Below are 24,265 nucleotides of genomic sequence, written 5' to 3'. Positions count from 1 at the left end.
CGCTAGCCGCTGCTGTCCAATGGCAATGTTTGCAGATGCCAAAAGATTACTGTGGGGCACAGTGTGGCCTCCCCCTCTTGAATGAGTTGGAAGAACACGTTGAGGTGAAGTGAAATCATTTTCTGAGGATAAGGTTTGAATGCCCAGCCAGGGACATTAACTGTAATGTATTGGGGATGCTTCATTTGGAATGGTGGGAACTGCTTACATTTTGTTTGTCAAATCCTCTGTGATGTTCCCAGCTCATGACCTTTGCTGCCTCTTGTTCCTTCCTGTCCACATTCCTATATTCCTGTCCATACCACTCTCTGAAAAGCTGACCTCCCTTGGCATGGTGACCTGCAGGCCTGTGATCGCACACTTACCGGTGAGCATCACAGTGCACAATCACCTGCCTTCTTTAAAGCAAGAATCGGCCTTGGTTACACCTGCAGCCCTCAGAAATGAGCGTGGGGCTAGAGGTACTGCCACAGAGGATGCACGGAGCCGGACTGGGATGACTGGGGGCTCCTTCCTCTCTGCTACTTAGATTTCAAGATGCTTCAAGCACTAGGAGATGATGTCTTTTCTTTTTCATAGAAAATGGCTTGAAGGTTACAAAGCTTTTCATCTTGGAGTTCTATTTTCATAGTTTTTCCCTACCAAATATTTTAAAAAACAGACCAAGGCTGTACACATAAGTGTCTGCATACTAAGATTAGGAGGCCAGGAGAAAGGCCTGTCCGGCCAGGCTGATGATACGGCCCTGTAGTCCCAGCATGAGGACATGGAGGCAGGAGGATTGCGCATTTGGACCCAGCCTTAGGCTACTTGGAAAGACCCTGTCTCAAACAACAATAAAGGTATTTTAAGAGTTAAGATTTTGTAGGACTCTATTCATCTTCCCTTTAAGCCGTGTGACAAGAGGTTGTGGGGAAGTCAAAGCTGTGTTTAACTGCCTTAGCTGGTCACCGCCTAAATAAAGACTGGTAAGGAAAATATTAATACGAGGACATTATTTTACAAATAACAGACGGCAGAACCCCTTAATTTAAAATAAACCACACTCTCCTTGCTGTTAAGGACCACCTTGCCATTCCACCTCCAACATCAACAGTTCTTGGACTACAGTGCTTAGTAATTGTTGAAAGAATTCTACTTTTCCAGAGAGAGAGAGAGAGAGAGAGAGAGAGAGAGAGAGAGAGAGAGAGAGGAGAAAATGAAACAGTTGGGGCTGGAGATGTCCCTCAGTCGGCAGAGGGTTCACTTAGTAGGCACGAAGCCCAGCTTTGATCCTCACCACCTCATAAAACCACAGGTCACTTGCACGCCTATAATCCTAGTTCTCGGGAGACGGAGGCAAGAGGGTTTGCATTAGTTCAAGGTCATCTTTGGCCAGCTTGGGATACATGAGAACCTATCTCAAAAAATAAAAAAGTGGAAAGGAAGGAAGGAAAGAAATGAAAGAAAAAGATGGGGATGGAGCACCGTGAGCTCTGTGAAGGCAGAGGCTGTGCTGGGTCGCTTTGTTTACTTTCCACTGCTAGGCCAAGGGCACACGTGATATTTATATTAACAGCGATTTAGATAGTGAGTATCAGCGATGTGGGACTTGCTCCTACTGGAACGTTTCCGCTGTGAGAAGAGCTTCCTGCTTTCTCAGAGGTAGAAATCCATAGGTCCGGTTCCTATCATTTATCAACATGAAGCTAGAAGACATCAATTGTAGGGAACACTGCAACTTAAATGAGAATAAGTACTAGTGACCTTGAGTGGGTAAAAGTAAATAACATAGACTGAGGGGGGGAGGGAGGGAGGAGGGAGGGAAAGAGGAGAGAGGGGGAGAGAGAGAAGAGAAGAGAGGGGGGGAAAGAGAGAGAGAGAGAAGAAAAAAAAACAGAAAAAAAAAAAAGAGGAGAAAAGAGAGAGGAGAGAGAGAAAGGAGAAAGAGACAAGCACAAGAAAAGATGGAAAGAGAGAGAGAAAGGGAGAGAGAGAGAGGGAGAGAGAGGGATCCAAAAATAAAAAAGAATCAAGAAAACCATCAAAACAGTCCTGGGAAAAAAAAAGTAAAAAAAGCAAACATTAAGGCTCCAAAAACCAAAAAAAAAAAAAAAAAAAGAAAGAAAAGAAAAGAAAAAAGAGTGGCATTTCAAAAGAGAAGCAGCTATGCAGCTATCTCCCAAAAAGATGAGCTGGGAAAAGTCAATAAAACATGAAGGGTGTGAGCCTCGGTGAACGCTTGTATATTAAACATTTCTCTTTCATCAGATAGAGGACAACATAAGACTGGCCGCACACGGTTATCAAGCGCACGAAGAAATAAATACAGCCTTGCACTGTGGGCAGGAGGATAATTTTCTGTACATTTGGCAATCTGACATTAAAAATTAAACATAGGCCTCCTTGACTCAGCAGATCCATTTGAAAGAATTTATTTTATGAAAATATTTGGGCTGTACTGAAAAACTGGAATAGCAAAGGAACAGAGTGCGTCAAAAGGAACCTTCTTCATAAGGATCGATACTGTTCCGAATGTGACGCGGCCGCACAGAAAGAAGCCTATCATAAAACCATCTAGGTCTGTGTTCACCCAGAAAAAAAGTCCACGGCAGATTAAGTGAAAGAAGTTGGGTACACGATGGGAATGTTCTAGAAACAGACTGTGCTGATGGCAGAGCAGTTCTGTAATTTACAAACATCACTGCATTCTTCCAACAGCTGAGGCACAGGGTATACGATTTGCACACCAATCGCTGTTTCTGTAAAAAGTTAGCCACGAAGCAGGATGTTATGAATATCATTTTGTCTAACACACACAGATGCACACGCACTTGCCAACTCCCTGAGATACACACACACACAGATGCCGGCGCACATGTGAACACACACAAACCCCCCCCCCACACCCCGCAACCCGTGCACACGCACACTAACACAAGTGTAGGTGGTGGATTTGCTGTTCACACTTCCCAGTTCTCCACTGTAAAAGCAGTGAGCTTTCACAGTCAGCTTTGGGATGGGGAAGGCTGTCTGAAACACACTAGGAGACAAGCCTGTGTGCGTTACTTAGCAGCAATTCAGCAGCATCAAGCATCTCACAGCCGCCATAGTGCCTGTTTTTTTTAAAAAATATTTTGTTTAGAACTCCAAACTCCTCTTCCAGCATCTCGGTCCAACGACGGTCCCTGTTTTATATTTAGAAGGGTGTATACTCTGGATAGCTGTGTTGCTAACAAGGCTGGGCCCGCAAAGGTTCCCAGTAGGGACGGACGGACTTTAAATCCTCTGCCGTAGCTCCACTGGGGACTCCCAAGAGCCCTTTCTGTTCACATTCAGTTCCCATTGCAATTGTGGGAATGTATTATGCTGATGTCGAGTCTCCAGGGCCCCTTGAAGGGCTTTATTTCATGTGAACTCATTTCACGTCTTTCTCAGACCATTACAGGTGGCTCTCAGTGAAGCCCAGGGGCCGTGGCTGCTCCACGAGAGGTTTTTAGGTAGTCTCTTGAATTAACACTCAGATGCCGGTGTTTAGCTTTCTGGCTTTGGCCTGAAGCTAAAGTGTCATTGAACGTAGTCCAGATATGACTTCACCCACCCCTCACCACGCACAGCCATTCATCATCCTGGCCGTTGTTCCGCAAGGCCGAGAGGGACTAGGTAGATTGGAAGACGCACGGGGGCTCCTGCTTGAAGGACTAGGCAAGCATCATTCGTGGACATGCTAAGCCCCAGATGTTGCCTGGAGGAACTTGAGATGAACAGGCATAGCGTTTGCAGTGTCCTGGCCAAGAGGAGCTCTGGGAAAAGCACAGAGCACCATCAAACCTGAGAACTCGTCAGAGGGAAATGAATTCTTCCCCAAAGCTTTCACGATCCGCATTCATTTGGCAACTCAAACTGTGAGCGTCATCTAAAAACCCCAGAGATGAAGCTGGCCAAGTGTTCGCTGCCAAAGTGAAAGGAGAAAATTAAAAGTCCCTCTTAGCCACGGTCACAGTGCCAGCTGCTCGGGAGAAGAATGTGGTGAGGTAAGGCTTGTGCTGACACAGGCTGCAGCTGTGCCTCTGTTTCCCCCAAAACACGGGCCTGAGGCCGTTGGCCAGCTCTTGAAGTTGGTGTCAGCCTAAACCAGAAATGTTATCAAAGAAGAAGAGATTAGACAGCCAGCACTTCAGTGCGCTTTATTGCGTGAACAGTTTAGACAGTGGTCTGCATCCCCTTCTACAGTCAGTTAAAATTTTGTAACTCTCATCCCACAAGTCCAAGTTTGCCATGTATCTGTGGACAAATAAAAGAAACCTTAAAAAAGAATGCTGCTGCTGTTGGAGACAAGACCCCCGGCACCGACATGGAGATGTGAAAACGTCCCCAGGGGTAGCTATGGCATACGCTCTGCTGCATTTTGCATAAGTAGACAGAAGAAGGCAGTTTCCAGAATAATCTCACTGGTGAAGAAGGCAGGGAAAGCAAAAGCCATGCACAAGTTACATGTCCATGGGGGAAACCGAGGAATCACTCAGGAAGACCTTGCGTGGCTGAGTCTCCCCTGACGAGCCAAAGCCAAGAGCCCACTGGGTTGAGCTTGGGAGCCACCATTCTTGGGTTGGGTACCAGCTTCTCCTCTAGTCAATAATACAGTGTGAGCTGCTTGCTAAAAATAGGGGTAGGGGTTTCCGTCTCGCTGGACTGCTGTGAACATTGTATGTGTCGGAACATACCAAAGAGAACTCACGCGTGCTGCCTAACACAGCTGGTACTAGCTGGGATCTTTGAGTTTTGAAACAGAAGGGAAAATAACCGTCTGGTAGAGACGGCGGTGGGAGTGGGGTACCTGTCACGATGAATCCTGAAGGTCACTAAAAGGACAGTGAAACTGGATAAAACCAGGTAACACAACTCTCCAGTCAACTCTCTGGGTATCGGCTGGAGAGGGGAGAAGGGACAAGAGGAAGCTGTACAAGGGACAAAAAGATAATGAGCTCCCCAGTCTCTCACACAGCAGGCTGACCACACCCTGACCAGCCACGGATTCGTGTTTATTTATTCTGAATATTTACTTAAGGGCTACTGTCACAGAGTAGGTGAACCAGACCCCTCGGGAGCTTCTTGTCTAAATTTCAAAGGGAAGCCATATTGATTTTCTTGTAAAAATGTGGACTAGCAGTCAATGGCCCTTAAGTAACTGACCTCTGTTTACTACACAATTTACCAGGAGCTTCAGAACACAGTACAGGTAGACAGAATTTGCTTTTCATTCAAGCAAGGGGGGTCAGCACTAGAGGGGACCAGTGGGATAAACAAAGAAGAGGCTTGTGAACTCTCATAAAATTGTGTGTGGAATCCCGTTCTGTCAGAATTTAAGCTGTTTGTACTTCTGCTGGTTTTATTTCTAAATGCCATTATCTGATCTTGGCACCAAGACAAGGCTGGCATGATAATCTCAATGATTTCTGGCTGTGGTACATGCGTACGCACATGGTACATGTGTACACACACGGCACATGCGTACACACATGTTCCTGTGGGTGTGCTCATGAGTGTGCATGGAGGCCCGAGGTCTTTCTCAGTTGTCCGCTGCCTTGTTTGATGAGGCGGGGTGAGACTCACCCTCTCTCACCAAACCTGGAGCTCACCAACTTGGCAAACAGGCTAGCCAACAGCTCCCAGGGAGCCTTCTGCCTCCCAGTGCCGGGACTGCAGTGTGGACGTGCCTTCTATGTGGGTGCAAGGGATCTGAACTCAGGTCTCCATGTTTGCACAGTGAACACTTTACCCAATGAGCACTTCCAGTCCCTGATTTCAATAATCACTGAAAGTCTGCAGAAGTTTAACTACTCAAATGCATTTGGAACCCTGGGAAGCACACTGAGCCTCGTTTTATCGCTTTTTACGTGAACAATACACTTGCTAATAAAAATGATTGAATTGATATAAGTATTCAACATGTTCACATAATTTAATCGAATTATAATCCATATGGTTCTGATTTTGTCTTGGAGAGAGAAGTATTATGGGGCTTAGGTCTTTGAAAGAATTGAGAAGAACAAAAATGCACATTAACGACATTCGACACTTTGTTAAATATTCTTAATGACTGATTATCTTCAGGGTTGAACAAGAAGAAGAACTCACGGATTTATGTGCAAGCAGACTAAAATCGGTTATGTCCCCAAACATGTCAGACAACATAAGAGACAGACTCTGTAGACAATAAACAACCTGGCGGGAACGAAAACCAACGTGAAAGATCACCGGCATATTTCTTCCAGCTCAGGGTCCTGACAACTTATACTCCACAAGGGAACTGGGGAAGGAGGTTTTGTTTTGTTCTGTTTGCTTATGAGTAGCTTAATGTCTTAAGTTCGGTAGAATTTAACCAGCACACAGTAAAAGCTCCCTGAGCAACTAGCGGGCAGTATTTATTCTAATTCCTGTTTGCAGCAAGTCCGACTGCTGGCTCTGCTTCCCACCGCAGAGAAAGAAAAAAGAAAACTACTTTTAGGCTCTTTACTCATTCCACGGATTTTCAATAGACCCAGCCTGAGGTTACAGCCCAGGATGTACCCCCCCTCTTTTTGAATGAACACTGTAGCTTTTTCCTTCCTCTCTCCCACCACTTCCTGCCTCTCTTCTATCTTCCCTCCTTTGTCTCCTGGCTTCCTTCCTGCCTGACCTCTTAAATAGCGTACCCCTTAAATGGCCTCCCTTTCTTAAACACACACCCCCTTGGGGAGATAAACATTTTATTGACGAGACACTGGGCAGAGCTAGGACATCACGTATCATTGAGCGCCTTCCTCACAGAGTGCCCAAGCCTCTAGACAAGGGGGACAAGCCAGTCCCCAACACAATGAGACGAAGCCATGAGATAGTCGGCCAAGGTAGCAATCCGGCCCTGCCTGAGTTCCAGGAAAAACACTGCTCTCCTGACTTGAGAGCTATGGTCTCTTGCTCTAAACTGGAATGATTTCCAGATTCATTGAGGCAAAAAGCATACGCCTTTCTGGGAAATGCAGTAAAAAGAGGTACATTTTCAAATCACTCTAGTCTCCTGGGGCTCCCCCAAATCATTCTGACAGAAAGGAAGAGAGAGGTTGGCAGGTTTTAGCACATTAATAGCAAACGACAAATTAGTAACTACGTTCTTTAATCTTCAACATTCATAATTGCACAAAGTATCACTGATCATTTAAATAATACATGTGAAACAATCTAAGGAAGAAACTGGTAAAGCCCAGTGCTGAGAAGCAACAGCGTCGGAGAGTAACACTGAGTGCAGAGGGGGACCAGCTCTCTTGGAAGTTTGAAATCCTTGCCAACGGGGCAAAGAGCTATGGAGAAACACATGGAAATAGATTCAGCCTGCTAGACCACACCAGTACACAGCGACTCTAACAGCTTCGCTGGAACAGACTCTGCGACGTATATACAATCATTTCTAACACTAACACCCAGTGCAGGAATGCAGAACAGGAACCGATAGAGACTTTCGAAATAAAATTGGGTGAAGAGGTCTACCTCCTGACTAGCTGATGTTAAACCGGCAAACCAGAACTTTCTTACTGAGGAAAAGCATTTTCCTTAAAAATGTATATATGTCAAAGATGACTGAAAATCTTCTCCATGCTAGGGGAAAGCTGAGTGTGGAAAAATTTGCATTTTTCTATCTATGCTGTAAAGAAAATAAAAAGCCAGTGCATTTTGGCATTAGAAAAAGGCTGAACTAAGTTCTCAGGCAATAAATCTATGGGGAAACACGACAGGCTCCTCATTAAAGCTATGTGTACGTTGGCTGAATTTTATACACGATTCTCGAATCTTGTGGAAATTTGGGCACGGCTTGACATCTGAACAATGTCCCTGGTTTGTTTGATTTCTAAAGCATTGGAAAATGTTGCACTTTGGAAATCAAGGAGAGAAGAATAAACACATTCTGAACCAGGGCTGGGTTGACGGAGTTATTTTTCCATATGTCTCCATGAGATATTTATTACGTTTATTTCTCTTACAAACACAGCCTCAGTGCTAGAAATACTGTGGGCCTTTTCCTTTTTTATTTTTATTTTTTTAAAGTGGTGAAGAAATCGTACTGCTAAGGCAAATCTTACCCACCAGCAGTAACCACCTAAGGATAGGCAATTTTCAGCTGGCTTTTCAGAAGCTGGTTGCCATGACAAAGAGCACAATTTATTTTTCAGTCCCTTATCAGAGCTACGATCACAGACCATAAAAATGAACAAGGCTCGTCCTTGCCTATGACTTCATGGGCCTCATCCTTACCTGAGGTCTTTTGTTCCCCCAATTAAATAGAATGGATGTCAGTCATCTAGCAATTCAATTAATGCCGATTCGAAATTCCGGCCAAAACCAGAATCTATAATCACAGCCTTCTAATCACAGCTCAGTCGTGAGAATGAAAAGCAAGCAGGAAATTGCACTAATTACTCAATTAGACTAATACTGTATTTTTAAGCAAGGGCTTAAGGGGTTGTCAGCCCTGACAAAGGACTCACGAGTCCTCCTCACCTGTGTGTCCCCTTGTCAAAGTGAAGCTGACGCTTTCAAATGACCGTGATTTCTATCCATCTACTATAGCGGGACTCAAATCAGGCAATGGGAAATTTTAATTGATATAAGGCTCATAATGAAGGGGACAGCTGCAGCAGCCTCCCGGGCAGGGTTCTCAGCATAGACCTGTAGAATACTGGGGTCTTCCGGTGAGGACAGCTGAGCACACAGCTTTCTGGTCCCGGGAAACCATTTAAGGAGGGGATCATTTTGCAGAGAGTTTTTCTGCTAAACCAGTAAGATGGACCCATGCTCACAGATCACCCCTCAGCTTCAAGTGCCCAGCAGAGCCTGCGGCACGTAGAGCCTGCAACACATAGAGCCTGCAGCACGTAGAGCCTGCAGCACGTAGAGCCTGCAGCACGTAGAGCCTGCAGCGCCAGCACATAGAGAGCTAAGACTCAGCCAGCCACCTGGCCCAGTGTGGGGCCTGTGGGCTGCAGGAACCAAGAACTCATCTGCGCCCCTGGGGACAGTGGCCAAGGCCAGGCCCACCTGGAGAATTTTTCAGAAATCAACAGTGAATGAAAAAAGCTGGCTGGGAAGAACACAGCAGCAGATGTGACTGAATTATTTACAGAACAACACTGGTTACAGACCAAACAGGCTGGACCTTATTTAAAAGAAAGTATCTTTCTTTTTTCCTATTCAGTTTCAAAAGACATGAATCTTGTGTAAACAATAGGGAGAGCAACTAGAGCCTGCCTGTCAACCTCTGGCTTTCCTGGTCAGCTGTCAAAATCCTTCCTGAATGAAGGGAAGGGAGCTAAGACAGCGAGAAGTGGGCCTGGTCCAGCCCGAGTAGCATGGCTGTTTCCCTACAGCAGTTCTGAAAAGGACCAAGTTGGGAGTGCTGGGGGTTCCAAAAGGAGGGGACATTTATTTGACTAAACAACACAGGCCTTCACTTCCAGGGTTTGCCTTGCAGGTGACCACTGTTGAGTGTTCGGGAGTTCGAGTGGCTGGTAGGACAGCCGGTGGGCAGGTTTTGGCCACCCTGGCCAGCAGGCACCTTCAAGTCTCTTCCAGCAGAGTTATTCTTGTTCAGTCGGCCTGAAAGGAGCAAGAGAGACAGAGGGGCAGGGCTGGGAAGAAAGGTTCCAGGGAAAATCAGCCAAGAACACTTTTAAGCTAATGATGCTTAGTCTCTGGCCACTGTTAGAATGAAGTCTAATGAAGCCCTCTGCGGCATCTCCTGAGGGCCAGGGATGATCTATTGCTCAACCCTGAGCTCAAGTTGATGTTGGGAAAAGAGTGGGGATGGAGAGAAGCCCACCCACTCTATCTTCTTCCCCTTCGTTGTTATCCTCAACAAATCTGGTCTCCTACCCCTTTCTTGAGGGGTGATTGAGGGGATGGAGAAGAGGAGGCAGAGGCAGAAGCAGGAAGACAAAGCAGGGGCTCTGGGCGGGGCTTTAAGCAAACCCAGAAGCAGAGAAGGGAGGAGATCTTCCAGGAAGGAATCTGAGCGCCCATACCTTGTCTGTCCTCTCTGCCCAAGACACATGCTCCTGTGTTTGTTCTCAACGCCCAATCCCTGCCATTCCCGTCTGCCCCTCCCCCAGTACCTGTGTGGTCATAGAGTCTCAAGCACTTTAAGATAGAAAGATACTTTTTGCATGTGAGGGATATTCAAAGGAGCACAGCTCAGCTCCACACAAACAAAGGTCAGAATCTCTTACTAGGGTTGTTGGCTGGTCCCTGGTCCGCTTCCAGGTAACATTCTATCTTTTTTAAGTCTTCTGGGGTAAATCTCCACTTGTTTTCAGCTGGCAGGGCTGGCATTTTGGGGCCAGGTCGTTTCCGGACAGAACCAAAAGGAAGGGCCTGTTGGCAAGAGGCTGGCAGGGAACCAGTGACCAGTCCTTCCGGAAACTTCTGAGCTAAGACTTTCAGACCTATCATAGGAGAACATCGGGAAAAGCAGGGTTAACATAGCCAGGCCACAGCCAAGCTGGAGGAGGCCTGCGTATCTTCTGGCCCCTCTGCTGGGTCAACATATAAGCTGGGAATTCCATCGGAAATTGTTTGCTCAAGGTTTTAGCATTTTACAGAACCCTGCAGTGATGCTCTTATCTTAGGAATTAAAAACATGTGCCTGCCTTAATCCTAGCAGTCAGGATGCTGATGCCTGAAGAGTAAGAGTTTGAGGCCAGCCTGGGCTATGTAGCAAGATCCTTTCTCAAAAACCATAAAAGTCTCAAATCAACAAAACCAAAAAGTGAAAAAGTGAACTTCCCATTTCCCCAAAAAGCAAAACCCACCCAACGTGTTGACAGAACCAGAGGACATTTCACTTGACTCCCGGTTCCCTCAGACAAGTGAAGCTTTCTCTCTCTCTGCCTAGCATTCGGGTCCTAGCACTGAGCACTGGAGGTAGCAGCGTGGGTCTGAAGGGCAGCTGAGTGTAGAAATCCAACCTGTCAGACAGACAACTTTGCTCACCCCCGGAAAGCATGAAGAGGTTTTCAAACCCGCGCTCGCACATGGTGGTGGCTGCCTGGCTGGCTAGCCTCTCGTCGTCATCGTACAAGATGATGATCTTGCCGTGAGCATTTTTCTGTGAGATGAGTTAAGGTTCCAAGCACGGAGCTAAGACTTCTAGACAACAAGCACCTGGTGGCCAAGGTTCATCCTGCGGAGTGCACGGAACACCAGGCCTCACTCTTACCATGGTTTCCTAGTCACGGAAAGTGCCCGGGACGGGACGTGGCTGCTGTGCGTTGGGAACTGCCGTGACCTAAGTCCTGACAGTGTGAGCTGCATGCTGGACACCTTCTTACTCTTTTACCTTTACAATCCCGGAGAGGAGAAGTTAACAGCCTCCATCTTAAGTTTCTTTGTCAAATACATCACTGAATGCCTCCTTACCGCAATACAGTGGATTCACCCAACCACTCAAAATAAAGGGCAGCTTTGGAAATACGTGCTGTCAAGGCTGGGGCTGCCACACAGCCTACGTTAGCAGGGGAAATCACAGACGGGAATGACTTCAACTCTGTCAGGACAACTCACACACACACACACACACACACACACACACACAGAGAGAGAGAGAGAGAGAGAGAGAGAGACAGAGACAGAGACAGAGACAGAGACAGACAGAGAGAGAGAGACAGAGAGACGGAGAGAGGGAGAGAGAGAGAAAGAGAGAAAGAGAGAAAGAGAGAGAGAGACACACACACAGACTACTTAGAACAGAATAGCTCAGGGTGGTAGTAACAGTTGACACTCAAGTGTCTGAGAACAGGACAGTTTGTTTTCTTTTTTTAACACTTTCAGTATTTTTTCTACTTGTATGATTTTTATGAATGAAAAAGAAAACTAAAAATTTTAAAAGAAAATAGAAAAATCTTTTCTTCTTCAGTTCAATTTGGGCAAAGCCTTCCAGAAGAGCCACAGCCTCAGGGTCTTCAGCCAGTGCTTTATGCTACGGTGAGGCACGGTTTAAATGGACCCACCGGTCTGGGCAGTCCTAACTGCTCAGCTGCTGCCAGGAATCCAAAATCTAGAACATCAAAGTTCCCTTGCAGTTTTCACACTCGGAACGTGGCTCCTGTTTAAGTTTGAGTCTTAAAATCCCGGTAACATCCAACTCCTTAAAATACATGGAAGGATACGTACTCAAGAATATCGTTTGAATAGGGGTTCATTGTCCTGGATAGAGTTGCAATGGGGTAACTGTAGGCTACAAAGAGAAGAACACAATCAGAAAGCCTTGAGCTCTCTTACAAGCTGACCCCACTTCCCAGCTGGCTTACAGTCTAAGAGGTAAATATACTTTCAAAGCCCATGAGCCATATAGCAAAATACCCCTAAATGTGTCAGGAAAGAAATGAAAGAAAAGGGGCTCCATGAACAAAGCAGCAAGTCCAACAGCACTGCTCGCTGCACTGTGCCCTGGGCCTGTGGGGCACAGAGAGCACAGTCAGCCTCAGAGAGGTCACGGTGGTGCTCACTCCAAGGGTCTCCATGATGGAACCTGCACTGTGTCCCCTACTGCTCACCCTGTGCTAGGATCACACTTCCCGGAATGAGGCTAGGCTCTGCTTCTGGGACTTAGGGGCCCCTTCTCTCTTACCCCCGACAATGTGACACTGCTGATAAGAATCTCTGTCACGCACATCTAGCAGCAGGAAGGGACAGTCCGGATAAGGCCTGTCTTTGCCACTGGGCTCTTCTTTCTTTACGAGCCCTTTGTCTACATCCAGTTCCCCAACGCCACTGATGACGCTGTAAGCAGAAAAAAAAATAGTTCATCAGAAACCAGTCAGGGGTCGGAGGTTTAAAGGTCAAATGCATGTCTTCAGAACGGAGAGATGAGGAACCCTTGTCTTTTTGAAAGGCACCCCAAAGAAAAAGTAAATGGGCAGAGTGCCTCAGTTCTGTCCAGAAGGCTGTTCTACTACTGAACCCCAGGTTGGGATTACTGTGTATGTATTATTTTCCTCACTCAAAGAACAAAGCCAAGTCACTATAGGACTGAGGGGTAGAAAGTATAGGGCGCGTGCTGCCTTCAGCAACCAAGGCAACATTTAGAGAAAGGGAGAGAGGACCGTCAATCCAACAGGATGTAAGGTGTACGAAAACATTATAAATGGGCAGAGAATAAGGTTTGCAGGACAAGGGAAATGCGGACGATCTCTGTGTATGTTAAACACAATATAAAGTACCAACAGTGTTTTATCTGTTTCATGTACAGTCTTGGACCATATGAAGACAAACCAGTCAAGTGTGGACAAACTATGGTAACACTCCCGTCAGGAGGCACGCAGTGATATGGGAGCCAGTTTAGTTAGTTAAGTACGTTCTCTGATGCATCACAGGAAAAAAAAAATCACCTAATGACATATTTCTCAGACTGTGCCATCATGAAGTGACACGTGACCATACTTACACAACGGCCTATCCAGTGTGGACACGGAACCTTGTTTTCAATAGTTATCTGCACTTACTTCCAATTTACACAGGATACTGATGAGCCTGAAGAGGCTTTTAGAGTCAGTGGCATTCACATAATGAGACAGTGGAAGAGCTGGGATTAAAATAAGGGAGTTCATTGCTGACAGTTCTGTTTCTAAGGTCATTAAACAGGAGCTGTCATCTTAATGTCATAGAGAAAATGTGGCAAGAACATCAGAGGACTAAGGGGCTGTGAACAAAATGGCAAGTAGCAAAACGATGGTAAGGAAGTCTGAAGACGATATTGTTCTCAGACATCTGAGTTGTTGCAGAACCAGGAATTCGTGTGTGGCCTAGTTCCTCTCCATCTCAGGACTTTGGTCTGCATTTAAATCCAATAAACACTGTGACTCCATACTACACAGCGAGCATTTCGATGATGGAAAGGGGAAGAGGACCTCCTTGATAAGAACCTGCACTCTTGGTGGAAGCACTGGTGGCTTCAATCTCTTCCTTTTAATATTGGGGGTGGGGTGGGGTGGACCATACGTTTGCAGAAGTCCTCAGAGGTCAGAGGGTAGTTTTGAGCTAACTATGTGTTGAAAGCCAGCACCTGCTTATAACCGACATTTATTTTTGGGAGAAGTGACACATGGAATAAGGTCTTGTAAATGAAAAGGATGAGCTATGTGCAGTTTTAGCACGAATGTCAGTGGCTGGCATCAGTTTCCTCCGTACCTGTCCCATGCCAGGGCACGCTGTGGCACTGTGACTTTCTTACTCTAAACAGGACAATATGAGCTTCAGTAGACAGGACAAAACTCATAGTCAGAACAGAAACCCAGAACCTGAAAAAGTTAGACCCTAATTAGCCCACACGCAGAAGGGCTGAGGAGAACAGAACCAAGAAGTGACAATTAGCCCGGGCCTAATGATCTGCTTCCTCGGGAACTCAGTGAGAAGTGAAAAGGGCACAGGCAGCAGGTAAATAGAAAGAAATGTCAAGGTCTGGGGTGAAGATGTGGGATGTCACTGCTGCCAGCTCTGCTCCAGGTAAGGATCGCTGAGGTGGGTTAGAAGAAGAACTCGCGTGAATGCATGGACCAATACAAGTACCTCTGCAGGGTGGAGCGGCTGGCGTCCCCTGCTCCCGTGCTGTTGATGAACTGGACAGGGCTGGGCGACTGTTCCTCAGGGCTTCCTTTCCCATTGGTCTTGGCAGCAATGTCAGCGTCAGCCTCTGACGTTGCAGAATCACTGTCTAAAATTTGCAATGAAGAAATACTTAGGGCTGGTGGGACGGGTCAGGGGGTGGAGGCGCTTGCCTTCAAGCCTGACGACGTGAGTTTCATCCCTGGAATCCGCACAGTGAAAGAGAGAACCACTTCCCAAGAGTTACCCTCTGACTTCCACATGCACATGGTTATACGTGTGTCCGCCCACTCACGCCACACATAAATGTAGTTTTAAAAATTAAAAAAGTAATCAAATTGAATCTCAGAATCTGAAGTAACTTATTAAGTATTTCCACTGATAAAGCTTAAAAAATATCACTATCACTGTTATTCTAAAAGTCGTTATACAAGGAACTCTCAAAGCACAGTGAAGTAAACCCCAGGAGTTCCCCACGGCCCTTTCATGCTGTCCACAGTGAAAATGATTTCTTAGATGTTATGTGCCCCACCCCCACCCCAGCTGAGGCCAGGCCCTGGTGCCCTGAACCTGCTAGGCAAGAGCTCTACCAACGGAGCTACAGTCACAGTCCACCATTTTTTAACTGTATTTATATTTGCTCTAATGGTACAAAGAGGACAGTGTGCAAACTCCAGGGCTCCAGTAGGCGTCGAGGAAGTGGCACCACATTTATTAGCAGTCATATTTTTTCCCTGTTGCGCAAGCTCTTACAGTAAATAAATTTGGCAGTCATATTAAAAAGTGTCCCTCATAACAGTGATTAATAATTTTCATTAAATCTCACCTTGAATGGGTGTGGTGGCTCACAGCCGTAGTCTTGGCATTTCGGAGGCTGAGACAGGAGGATTGATGCCTGAGTTACAGAGTGAGACTCGAGGACTCTGTCTGTGAGGCAGCATGCCTTTGGAACATTCTGTGTGAAGGAACGCTAGCTCTCTAGATTCCCGTCACTACGGCAGTGTCGGGGAAGTGCTGCAAGGCTTGCGAGGCTGGGGCTCAGCTAAATATTTTGCTGTAGACATCTTGTTTGGTAAGAAAATCTGGGTCCTTAGACTTGTATATTTTGGAGACATTGTCTCAAAGATAAATTGAGTGAATATTCCCTTAAAGAAAACAGTTGATGGCATTTCTTGTCAGTGGCTAACTTCTGAACAAAGCCCATAATTTTGGAACCAGTATTTGGCATCCAGAGGTGAGCTGTGAAGAAGCTCCCTGCCCCTCACAGTGACACAGTTCTGAGTTCCATAACCCAGTGAATGACAGCTGACATAGGAAACCACACACAGGCAGAGAGCCTGAGGCAGACCAGAGGGCTTTAACAGGGCACAAAGGCCCATGGGTAAGGGGTCGGAAGCCACTCTACAGTGGATCCTTAGGAAGCAACTGGCTGAGCTGGTACACGGCTGTGATCCAGCAGGAGGATGGGAGCTTGAAGTAGGCTGGAAGGAAGGGAAAGGGTGGAAAGAGAGGAAGAAAGAAGGAAGGGCAGGAGAGGAGAGGGAAGGAAGAGAGGGCTGCAGAGAGGGAAAGAAGGAGGGAGAGGATGAGCCAGTTACGAGGCTGTAGTGTAGTGTTGAAGGCACGCACTGACGGACAGGGCTGGTGACCTACGCTGTCTCCTGACTAACTACAGGCCTGGGGAGCCAGATTTTCTTGACAGACTCCAAGCCAAACACACATTGCACCAGCTGAAGGCAAAGCAGATATCAGGATCAGCTGTTGTCTGCTAAAACAGACATAAGAGAAATGTACAAAATACTTTCAGCCACTTGGTAAAATTCTGGGTTGGAAATTAAAGATTTTTTTTTCACTATAAAAATGTTTTTATGGATTGGGGATACAACTCAGTGGAAGAGCATGTGCTTAATATGTGCATAGCCAAGGGTTTGATCACCAGTATAAAACACACACACACACACACACACACACACACACACACAGAGAGAGAGAGAGAGAGAGAGAGAGAGAGAGAGAGTTTTTATTTATGATGGGTTAGGATTGATATTTTTATCTGCAGTAATGAATATTACTTAAATTCTCAGGTTAAAATTTTATATACTAAATTTGAATAGATACAGTTTACATATACCAAAGCTCTCTGGGTCTTCAATAATCTTTAAGAATGTAGAGGGGAGATGAGGCCACCACATGTGGGAATTTTCTATTCTAACAAAAACAGTGAAAGAAGAAATATAAGAGGCCTAACCATTACAAAAGACTAAGGTTTAATTTGTATACAACAATATGCCTAGAAACTGGACAAATAAACCCGAGGTTATGATTTAAATGTTACTAGCCACATAGAAATCTTTCCTACACACTGATTAGAAGCCACAGGAAGACCTCACAGTAGTAACTGCACAATGGGACAACCCTGTGAAGTATAGCTGTGACGGCCGTCAGTGTCCACTCAGACCCTCGGGCTCCTTATACTCTGGTCTCAGGAAAAACTTCAAGAGAAGCCACTTATGGCTGTTCCTGACTGACTCTCAGAACTGGGTTTTTATCCTTAATACTGCTCTCAGTGGAAACTGTTACAAATAAAGATGTTTCTCATCATTTGCGGTGTTATATGGTTCCGGTTGAATCAAGACATTAATTATTGAGTGTGCTCACAAATCAATAAGATAAAGAGATGAGCATTGTCTTAGAAAAGTAAAATAGGAGACGACATATAAAAATATTTATAAGAGAGAGAGGTCTAGTAAATGAATGTGTGGCACATACATATACAAACAGCTCCATCCCATTACCAAAGGAATTAATACAGCCAGCTGCAGTTTTATCCGGTGCATGAGCAAGCAGTTTCTAAGCATGATTATTCCATGTTAGTGGCAAGTGCTCCCATTCACTCCTGACAAGAATGTACGCAGGTCACAACCACACTGGGGACGGTGTGGGAGTGGTTACCTTCGACCATCCGCAGCAACTCATTTTCAGGGGACAGTGGGGCCCACGTGCCTGTTTACAGTGTGGAACTCTGTCATCAAAGGGACAAATCAGGAAACCCCTGGTACAGCCTACAGTAGAACAATTAAGTTAAGGCTTGTCCCAAGGATAGATATAGGCAAGAACTCAACTTTACGATCCTGTTTTTGAAGTCTGTTTAATGATAAGGAAAATATGCATAAAAAATGTGAAGGCAATGCAGAGCAGAGCTATAGGCAGAGAGCACACACTGACGGGGTGAGGGGGTGCAGGAAATGGACCCAGCATCAACGCTGAGCATTATTTATCATATTTCTTCTGGATGTATTTTTGCTGTCCTGAAATATATTTTTTTAGGTCAGGAAAAAGCATTAGCATTGTAGAAAAGAGAGGTTTGGGTTCCTCAGAGGTAACCAGCACATGTACAGGCCCAGTCAGTCTGCTCTCCAGGCTCTTCTGACTGTGCTATTATCTGTGTAGAGCACTAGAAAAACACTATTACTCACACACTGTGGCGGCCTGCTCTACAAGAGCCTATTCTGCTCTGCAAATTTATCTCAGAAGAGAAGATTGCATGTGCGCATATGTTCTCGTGCGGCCATCTCAACGATGAACTAAAGGCCAAATCTGGGTGCTTACATAACCGGGGTAAAACTGGGAGTGCTCGTCTGAGGAGACGCAATTATCTTGTTACAATGAGCCCCTATTTCTCGGCTGGGTGAGAGGCATCTGTCAAAGATAATTCCCGTCCTTCTCAGATTCTCTTTATCCTCCCTAACAAAAAACAGCCCAGTGCAATGGCAGTTGAGTTGCACAAACCCGTGTTCAGACTTCCTGAGAACCTTGTCTTGAAATCAGAAGTTAAATTCCTGACCTACATTGACCTTAACGAACGCGTTCCTCTTCAGTAAACAGGCATTGATTGCAGGGTACTTCAGGATAAAATCAAGACCCGAAGTCTGTGTACTCCTTTCATGAGTGTACAACTAGACGGTTTTATTTTCCAGTTGGTATTTAAGCAAGAAAATCTGGAGCCTGCTTATCTTCCTGGCCTTATCTCGCACCCAGTATCTACCCGTCCCTGAAGACCAGAGCCAGCCTGGATTACCAGATTCTCGGCATGGCGTGCATGCTGGCCTTTCCTGTCCGAGCCTTGCTCAGGCTGCTCACCCCCCATAACTCGCACCCCTTTGAGGCCTAGTTCGGATGCCTCCGGGAAGCCTGTTTCTGTCTAGCTGGTAAACATCCTTCCTGAGAATTCCCATGGTATCTCACATATTTTCATAGGAATCCTGCAGAATCCCTTGGTGATACAATGAGAAAGCTGCTGCTGGAGATGTTTAGATTGGTGTCCTCCACCACCCACTCAGCAGCTACGCCACCCAGGCCTTAACTTGTGGTGCTCAGACTCCCATCTGGGAAATGCACCTTCCTGATGGCTTCTGAGACCATTAAATAATAATGTACCCGGCGATACAAACTTAACAAATGACCACTGCCTTCCTTCAATGTCCCTGCCATTCTGGGTAATTTTGTAGCATTGTGTCATTCTCTCTGACACATGTACATAGCTGTGTGCGCACAACAGCTCCAAATCCCATGGGAGCAGAGGTGTCTGCTCAGCTCTTCAGTCTTTTACCCCGCAGAGTCTGTAACCTGTGTGCATGCAGAAGACGCTAGAAATATTTGCTACAGCGTTTGCTTCCTTGCTCCCGCTGTCTGTCCTCTCATCCCTTCCCTGCCTCTCTCCCCATCTCTGTCCCCGTCCCCCACCCCCCATGCTCATAGCCAGCCCCTACTCTCTCTCTCTCTCTGCCTTTCTGTCTTTACTACCCTCTCGACTCCCCTCCCCATGCCCTGAATAAACTCTATTCTATACTTTTTTTTTTTCTTTTTCTTTTTTTCGGAGCTGGGGACCGAACCCAGGGCCTCGCGCTTCCTAGGCAAGCGCTCTACCACTGAGCTAAATCCCCAACCCCTATTCTATACTTTAAAAAAGGAAAAAAAGAAAATAAATATTTGCTGGAAAAAAGTGTATATTTAAACATCTTAAACAGTGATATTGTGTGTCAGAAAACTTTTTTTTTTAAGAAAAGAGAATAATTAGGGCACTAGATAGCATTTCGCTTAGAGTAACTAATTGCAAACAGACACATCAGTGACCCAAGTCCCTATGAGCACAACCATAAATGTACAGGGTGAGCACTTCCGTCAATGGTCAATCTGTTAGTTTCCTACGTCCTCAGTCCCCATTACCTTCGAGTCTTTGGATCTCCTCAGCTGTCACTTCCAGTGTTTGATCTGACAGGGAAGCAACTTGAATGACCTGACAGAAAAGAATGAAATGTGTAGAGATGTGTGCATATTTTTATTTTAAACAAAGGCAATTCTGTCTTTTACAAAAGACCAGGAAACTCCAAACATCAAAGACATCTTGTTTTAAGAAGCTGTCAGTGTACTGACTGGCAAATCTTACTGAATTTCAGGCCTCTTAAACCATCGGGCTGGTAATTTTACCACTGATGAATGTTCCAGAAAAAACAAAATAACAACAACAACAAAAAGCAAATCTCATTTAAAACATTAAATACAAACAACACAACAAAGAAACAAACCAACAAAAATGCTGCGGTATCAACATAGAAGTCCAAAATGATGGGTTAGGGTGAGAACCATGGTTGAGAGTTCAAGGCCACATCTTTACTTAGTCTGCTTCAGCACAGCACAGGAATTCTCAAAAACATGATACTGACCTATAACAACACAAAATGGTGCCGACATTTCCCTGTACAATTGAGAAATAAAAGGAATTGTGGATGTGTCTTAACACGGTGTTTGTTTTTAAAGCACTGTCCACAGGGCCCCAAATCCAACTGGAGTGACATCAGTAAAGCTCTTGGTTGGATGTCACAGAGACACTCTGTCCATTATATTTCAGAAAAAAAAAAAAAGTGTTTTTTCAGAAAATGCTTTGCCTGAAGTAAGGAAATTACTCACAGACGAGCAGTTTGGACAGAAGCTCAGGGAGTCACTTGGTTTTGTTTTTTTGTTTTTTTTAAATCAAACAATCTAGAATTGAGGACTTTAGTTTCTAAATTTAAGTGTACAAAGTAATATAAAACCTAACCCACAGATCTGGTCACCAAGAATAGAATGCAGATGTATTTATTTTGTGGAACCCTTAAAAACAGGAGTGCCACACTATCCTTTTGTGAACACCACCCCCATACGTACCAATTCATACCCTCCTGGTGCAGTATGACGGCCAGAAACCACTCCTTGCAAAAAGACCCCAGAGATACCTAGAGTGGCTCCTATAGACCAGCACAAATGTGTCTTTACTCCAATAGGAAAACTGCTAGACTTACCAGCTGGGCAAAAGTGGTAACTTTTATTCTCTTGAAAAGTTCATCTTTTTTGTATCTATAATCTGAAAAGCAAAATACGACATGCATTTATGTGGGTTCAGTTTGCTCTCTTTGGGCTATACAGTTTTTCTAGTTATCAAGTTATATGGCTTCACTTTCAAGTTATGAGTGCTTTTACACAGATGACTTGATTTTCACAAGGCAGTATGGTCTCCATCCTCCGGTGCCTTGGTTGACTGGGGAGCCTTCTTCTATGCTGCCTCCACAATGGATGGCCCCGGTGTGTGGCATGCATTCTTCTGAGCTGCCTCAAATCCTTTTCAGAACAAAGCAAGGGATAAATGTCTACATTTCACAAATGATGACAGAGACTAGGAGAGGCTGAGTTGCCTCGGGCCAAACAGCTGGTAAGGCATTTATACCCTGCCGTTCTGACTCTGACTTCAAAGACAGCAATCATTTTATCCTGTGGTTGTAAACTATGCCAGAGACCTGAAAAATCAGAGAGAGAGAGAGAGAAGCGCGGCGCGCGCATGCTGGAGGTGTACTGTACAACAAGGAGAACACACAACACTTCTGCAGTAGCTGCCCACTTAAAAACGATTTGGGTGGTAAATTGTGTTTTGTGTTTTTACCACAACAAAAATCAAATCAAATCCAAGCCAATCTAAGCAATCTGTATTTACTTAGTGTTGTCCTTATAGTTTTGAAATATAACTCGAGTGAGGGTGCTTCTATTGTCCTATCAACAGCTCTTTTTGTCAGCTAGGCATGGAAGAACATCCATAACTCCAGCACTGGGAGGCAGAGGTAGGAGGATCTCGAGTTCAAGACCAACCTGAACTAACAGCAAGACCCTGTCTTCAAACAAAGAAGAACACATCTTCGTACCTCATCGAACAAACACGAAAACTCGATCTCACTTTCCTAATATCTGCTCTGAAGATTCTCACCAGAAGCTCACTTCCTGAAATTTTTCTAACAATGATGCTAATTTTAAAGCTCACATTGTTGAACTCTGCCCGCCTTTATCCTTCCTTCCCGTCCATGGTTTCTACACTGGTGCCCAGGCTCCTTAAAGACCGCCTCATTATTTCAGAATTACTAAAGGTTAGCTGGATAATTGCCATGGCCTTCACAGAATGTCTCATAAACTGAGACTCCTAGCAACAAAGGAAAGGATTAAAGGTGTTTAAGATTATTTACTTGGTGTTACTAATCAGTTCCATGAATTCCCCAAAAACTCTGCACAAACCGGAAGGTTGCTTTGGAGGGTAATCTAAGCCTGATTTACCAAATATTCTAATAATTAGAGTCAGGAAATAATACTACCTTAGAACTAACCATCTGTTAAATATATTACGGCTCCTTCTTGCAGGGAATTAAAACTTCTCTATTTTAAAATGTCTTGAAGAGAGCAATTTGGCAAGTATACTATTATTTCTAGAAAGTTCTTAGAGCAGCTTCTGCTGGATAAAGAAAGTTAATAAGTGTGCCTGGATGCAAATCCAAACAGGCTGAGGAGAGTCCTCAAAAGAACAAGCAAGTTGCTACATTTCCTCCAAATTGCTTCTACCCTGCCCAAAGTCACTTTTGTAAATCAAAATCGCAATAAATTAGACAATGGGAAAGCCAACATCTTTCAAGGAGCTTGGATTTTGACATCTGTCCATTGGTATTCTTTTGGTATCACTACATAGCTTGAAATACCTGTAGGTATAAAACGTATATACTAAAATCCCCTCTAGCTAAGCAGAGATTACACCGGATAAATACCATGCTTTGCTGTAGTTGGAAGACTGCCTTCCGCACAGCCCTTGGAGCCCACCACATCCTGCAGCCTGGGTGTCACATACCTGGTTCTGGCTGAGGCGAGCCGTCAATGGGACTGTCTGACATGGCTGCTCGGAGATACGAGATCAAGCCAAAGCCTTAAGCAGAGTTTTAAATTTTATAAAAAAGGATGGCTTGGACAACTCTGTTAGTCTGTCTTCTCAAGAGAGAGCACGGCTTTAAGAAAGGAGCTTCTGCTGCCTGGGCTCCTCTCAGACTCTGTAGGACAGGTCACCCCAGCTCAGGCACACGGGCCAGCTGTGCTTCTCTAATGAGTCGAGGGGCTGAGTCGGCCTCTCTCGAGTTACTGGAAGGACAGAGACCTGACTATCTAGGATGTTTCACACTGTGTCCAACTAGTGTCATCTAACCACCAGGCCCCAAGAATGGGCTTTGTCAGTGGTCAATAGCAGAGAGCATCGTTTTCCCCAGGTACAGTCCAAAGAACGTTCAGATTACAAAGGATTCTGCATTTTTAGAGTTCTGTCAAAATGCATTACTAGCAAAGAAAAGGAAGTTGAACTCACAGAAGAAGACAAATCAAAGAAAGTAACAGAACAAGGTTTGTGGTTTCACAGACAATGTGGCATCTGAGGTGAGGCCTGCAAAGGGCTGGGTCTAGGATGTCAAGAAACAAGGCAGCATTCTCCTCCTCCAGACCCAAGAGAACACTTGCAACAGAAACCGAGGGGAGCGTAGGTGCCAAACAGAATCTAAAGTGTTTCTGTCGGGAAGAGCACAAAGCATCAGGGGAGGTGAGAGGAAGCCCGTGACTTCTAAGAAAGGAAGGAGCGAGTATGTTTAAGGATTCAATTCCAAGAACGGTTCTTTGCAGGACATAATCTCCATTTAAAGTTTAGAGACTCTGAAAACCACATTGAGCTCTTAAGAAATGTTTTAAAGCAAGGTTTAGCTGATCTGAGTGGAACAGGACATTTCTTACGGGACAAATCCCTGGTAAGGACATGTGAGCTTCAGGTGGAAGGGAGCTGAGGGAGGCCACAAACCCGCGTAGAAGCAGGCTAGCTGGGTGCTGCCTGCCTCGTGTGAGCCGAGAACGACGGCAGGGCAGTGTCGGTGAGTAAACAGGATTTTCTTTCATACTTCAGAAATTTAATGCATCTTATGTAGATTAAGACACAAAACTGACATCATGTGAAATGCATAAGAAGGATCCTGCAACATTACATATATTTATTTAATATTAAATATGTATTCTAAAAATCTCTACAGACCTGGGTCTTCTAGCTGACTGTAGTGAAATAAAGAAAACAGCCCCAGGCAGCATCTACTGGGGATCTCCTACACTGTGCAATTAAAATGGGACATTATTTTTTTTTAATTAAAATTATCTGCTGTACCAAAAAAAAAAAAAAAATTCTGGTTTATTTCAGAATTGTAATTTCCCTCCCAAGAAGATGCATGTTAGTAGAGCCAAGTGCTGAACTGAGGTAAGAGTCTCTTCCTGCTATAGGCTCTGGGCTTTC

The 24,265-nt window shown here is 45.1% G+C and overlaps 1 protein-coding gene across 2 annotated transcripts in view; it reads right to left on the bottom strand.

Annotated features, from left to right (window-relative positions):
* Positions 1-7,115: 7,115 nt before the first annotated feature.
* Positions 7,116-24,265, bottom strand: part of Cep41 (centrosomal protein 41) — a 39,669-nt gene continuing 22,519 nt past the window's right edge. For both annotated transcript variants that reach the window (XM_032906804.1, XM_032906805.1), the window contains 8 exons: positions 20,946-21,007; positions 19,834-19,903; positions 14,572-14,716; positions 12,635-12,786; positions 12,174-12,241; positions 10,999-11,113; positions 10,236-10,451; positions 7,116-9,606 (listed from right to left, as the gene is read on the bottom strand). In XM_032906804.1, coding sequence (XP_032762695.1) covers positions 9,458-9,606; positions 10,236-10,451; positions 10,999-11,113; positions 12,174-12,241; positions 12,635-12,786; positions 14,572-14,716; positions 19,834-19,903; positions 20,946-21,007 — 977 coding nt within the window. In that variant the 3' untranslated portion in view covers positions 7,116-9,457. The remainder of the gene's footprint in view (positions 9,607-10,235; positions 10,452-10,998; positions 11,114-12,173; positions 12,242-12,634; positions 12,787-14,571; positions 14,717-19,833; positions 19,904-20,945; positions 21,008-24,265) is intronic.

The sequence above is a fragment of the Rattus rattus genome, chromosome 6 (assembly GCF_011064425.1).
Source record: "Rattus rattus isolate New Zealand chromosome 6, Rrattus_CSIRO_v1, whole genome shotgun sequence".
NCBI classification, from domain to species: domain Eukaryota; kingdom Metazoa; phylum Chordata; class Mammalia; order Rodentia; family Muridae; genus Rattus; species Rattus rattus.
The sequence above is the reverse complement of the archived record's forward strand: the minus strand, read 5'-3'. Positions and strand labels throughout refer to the sequence as shown.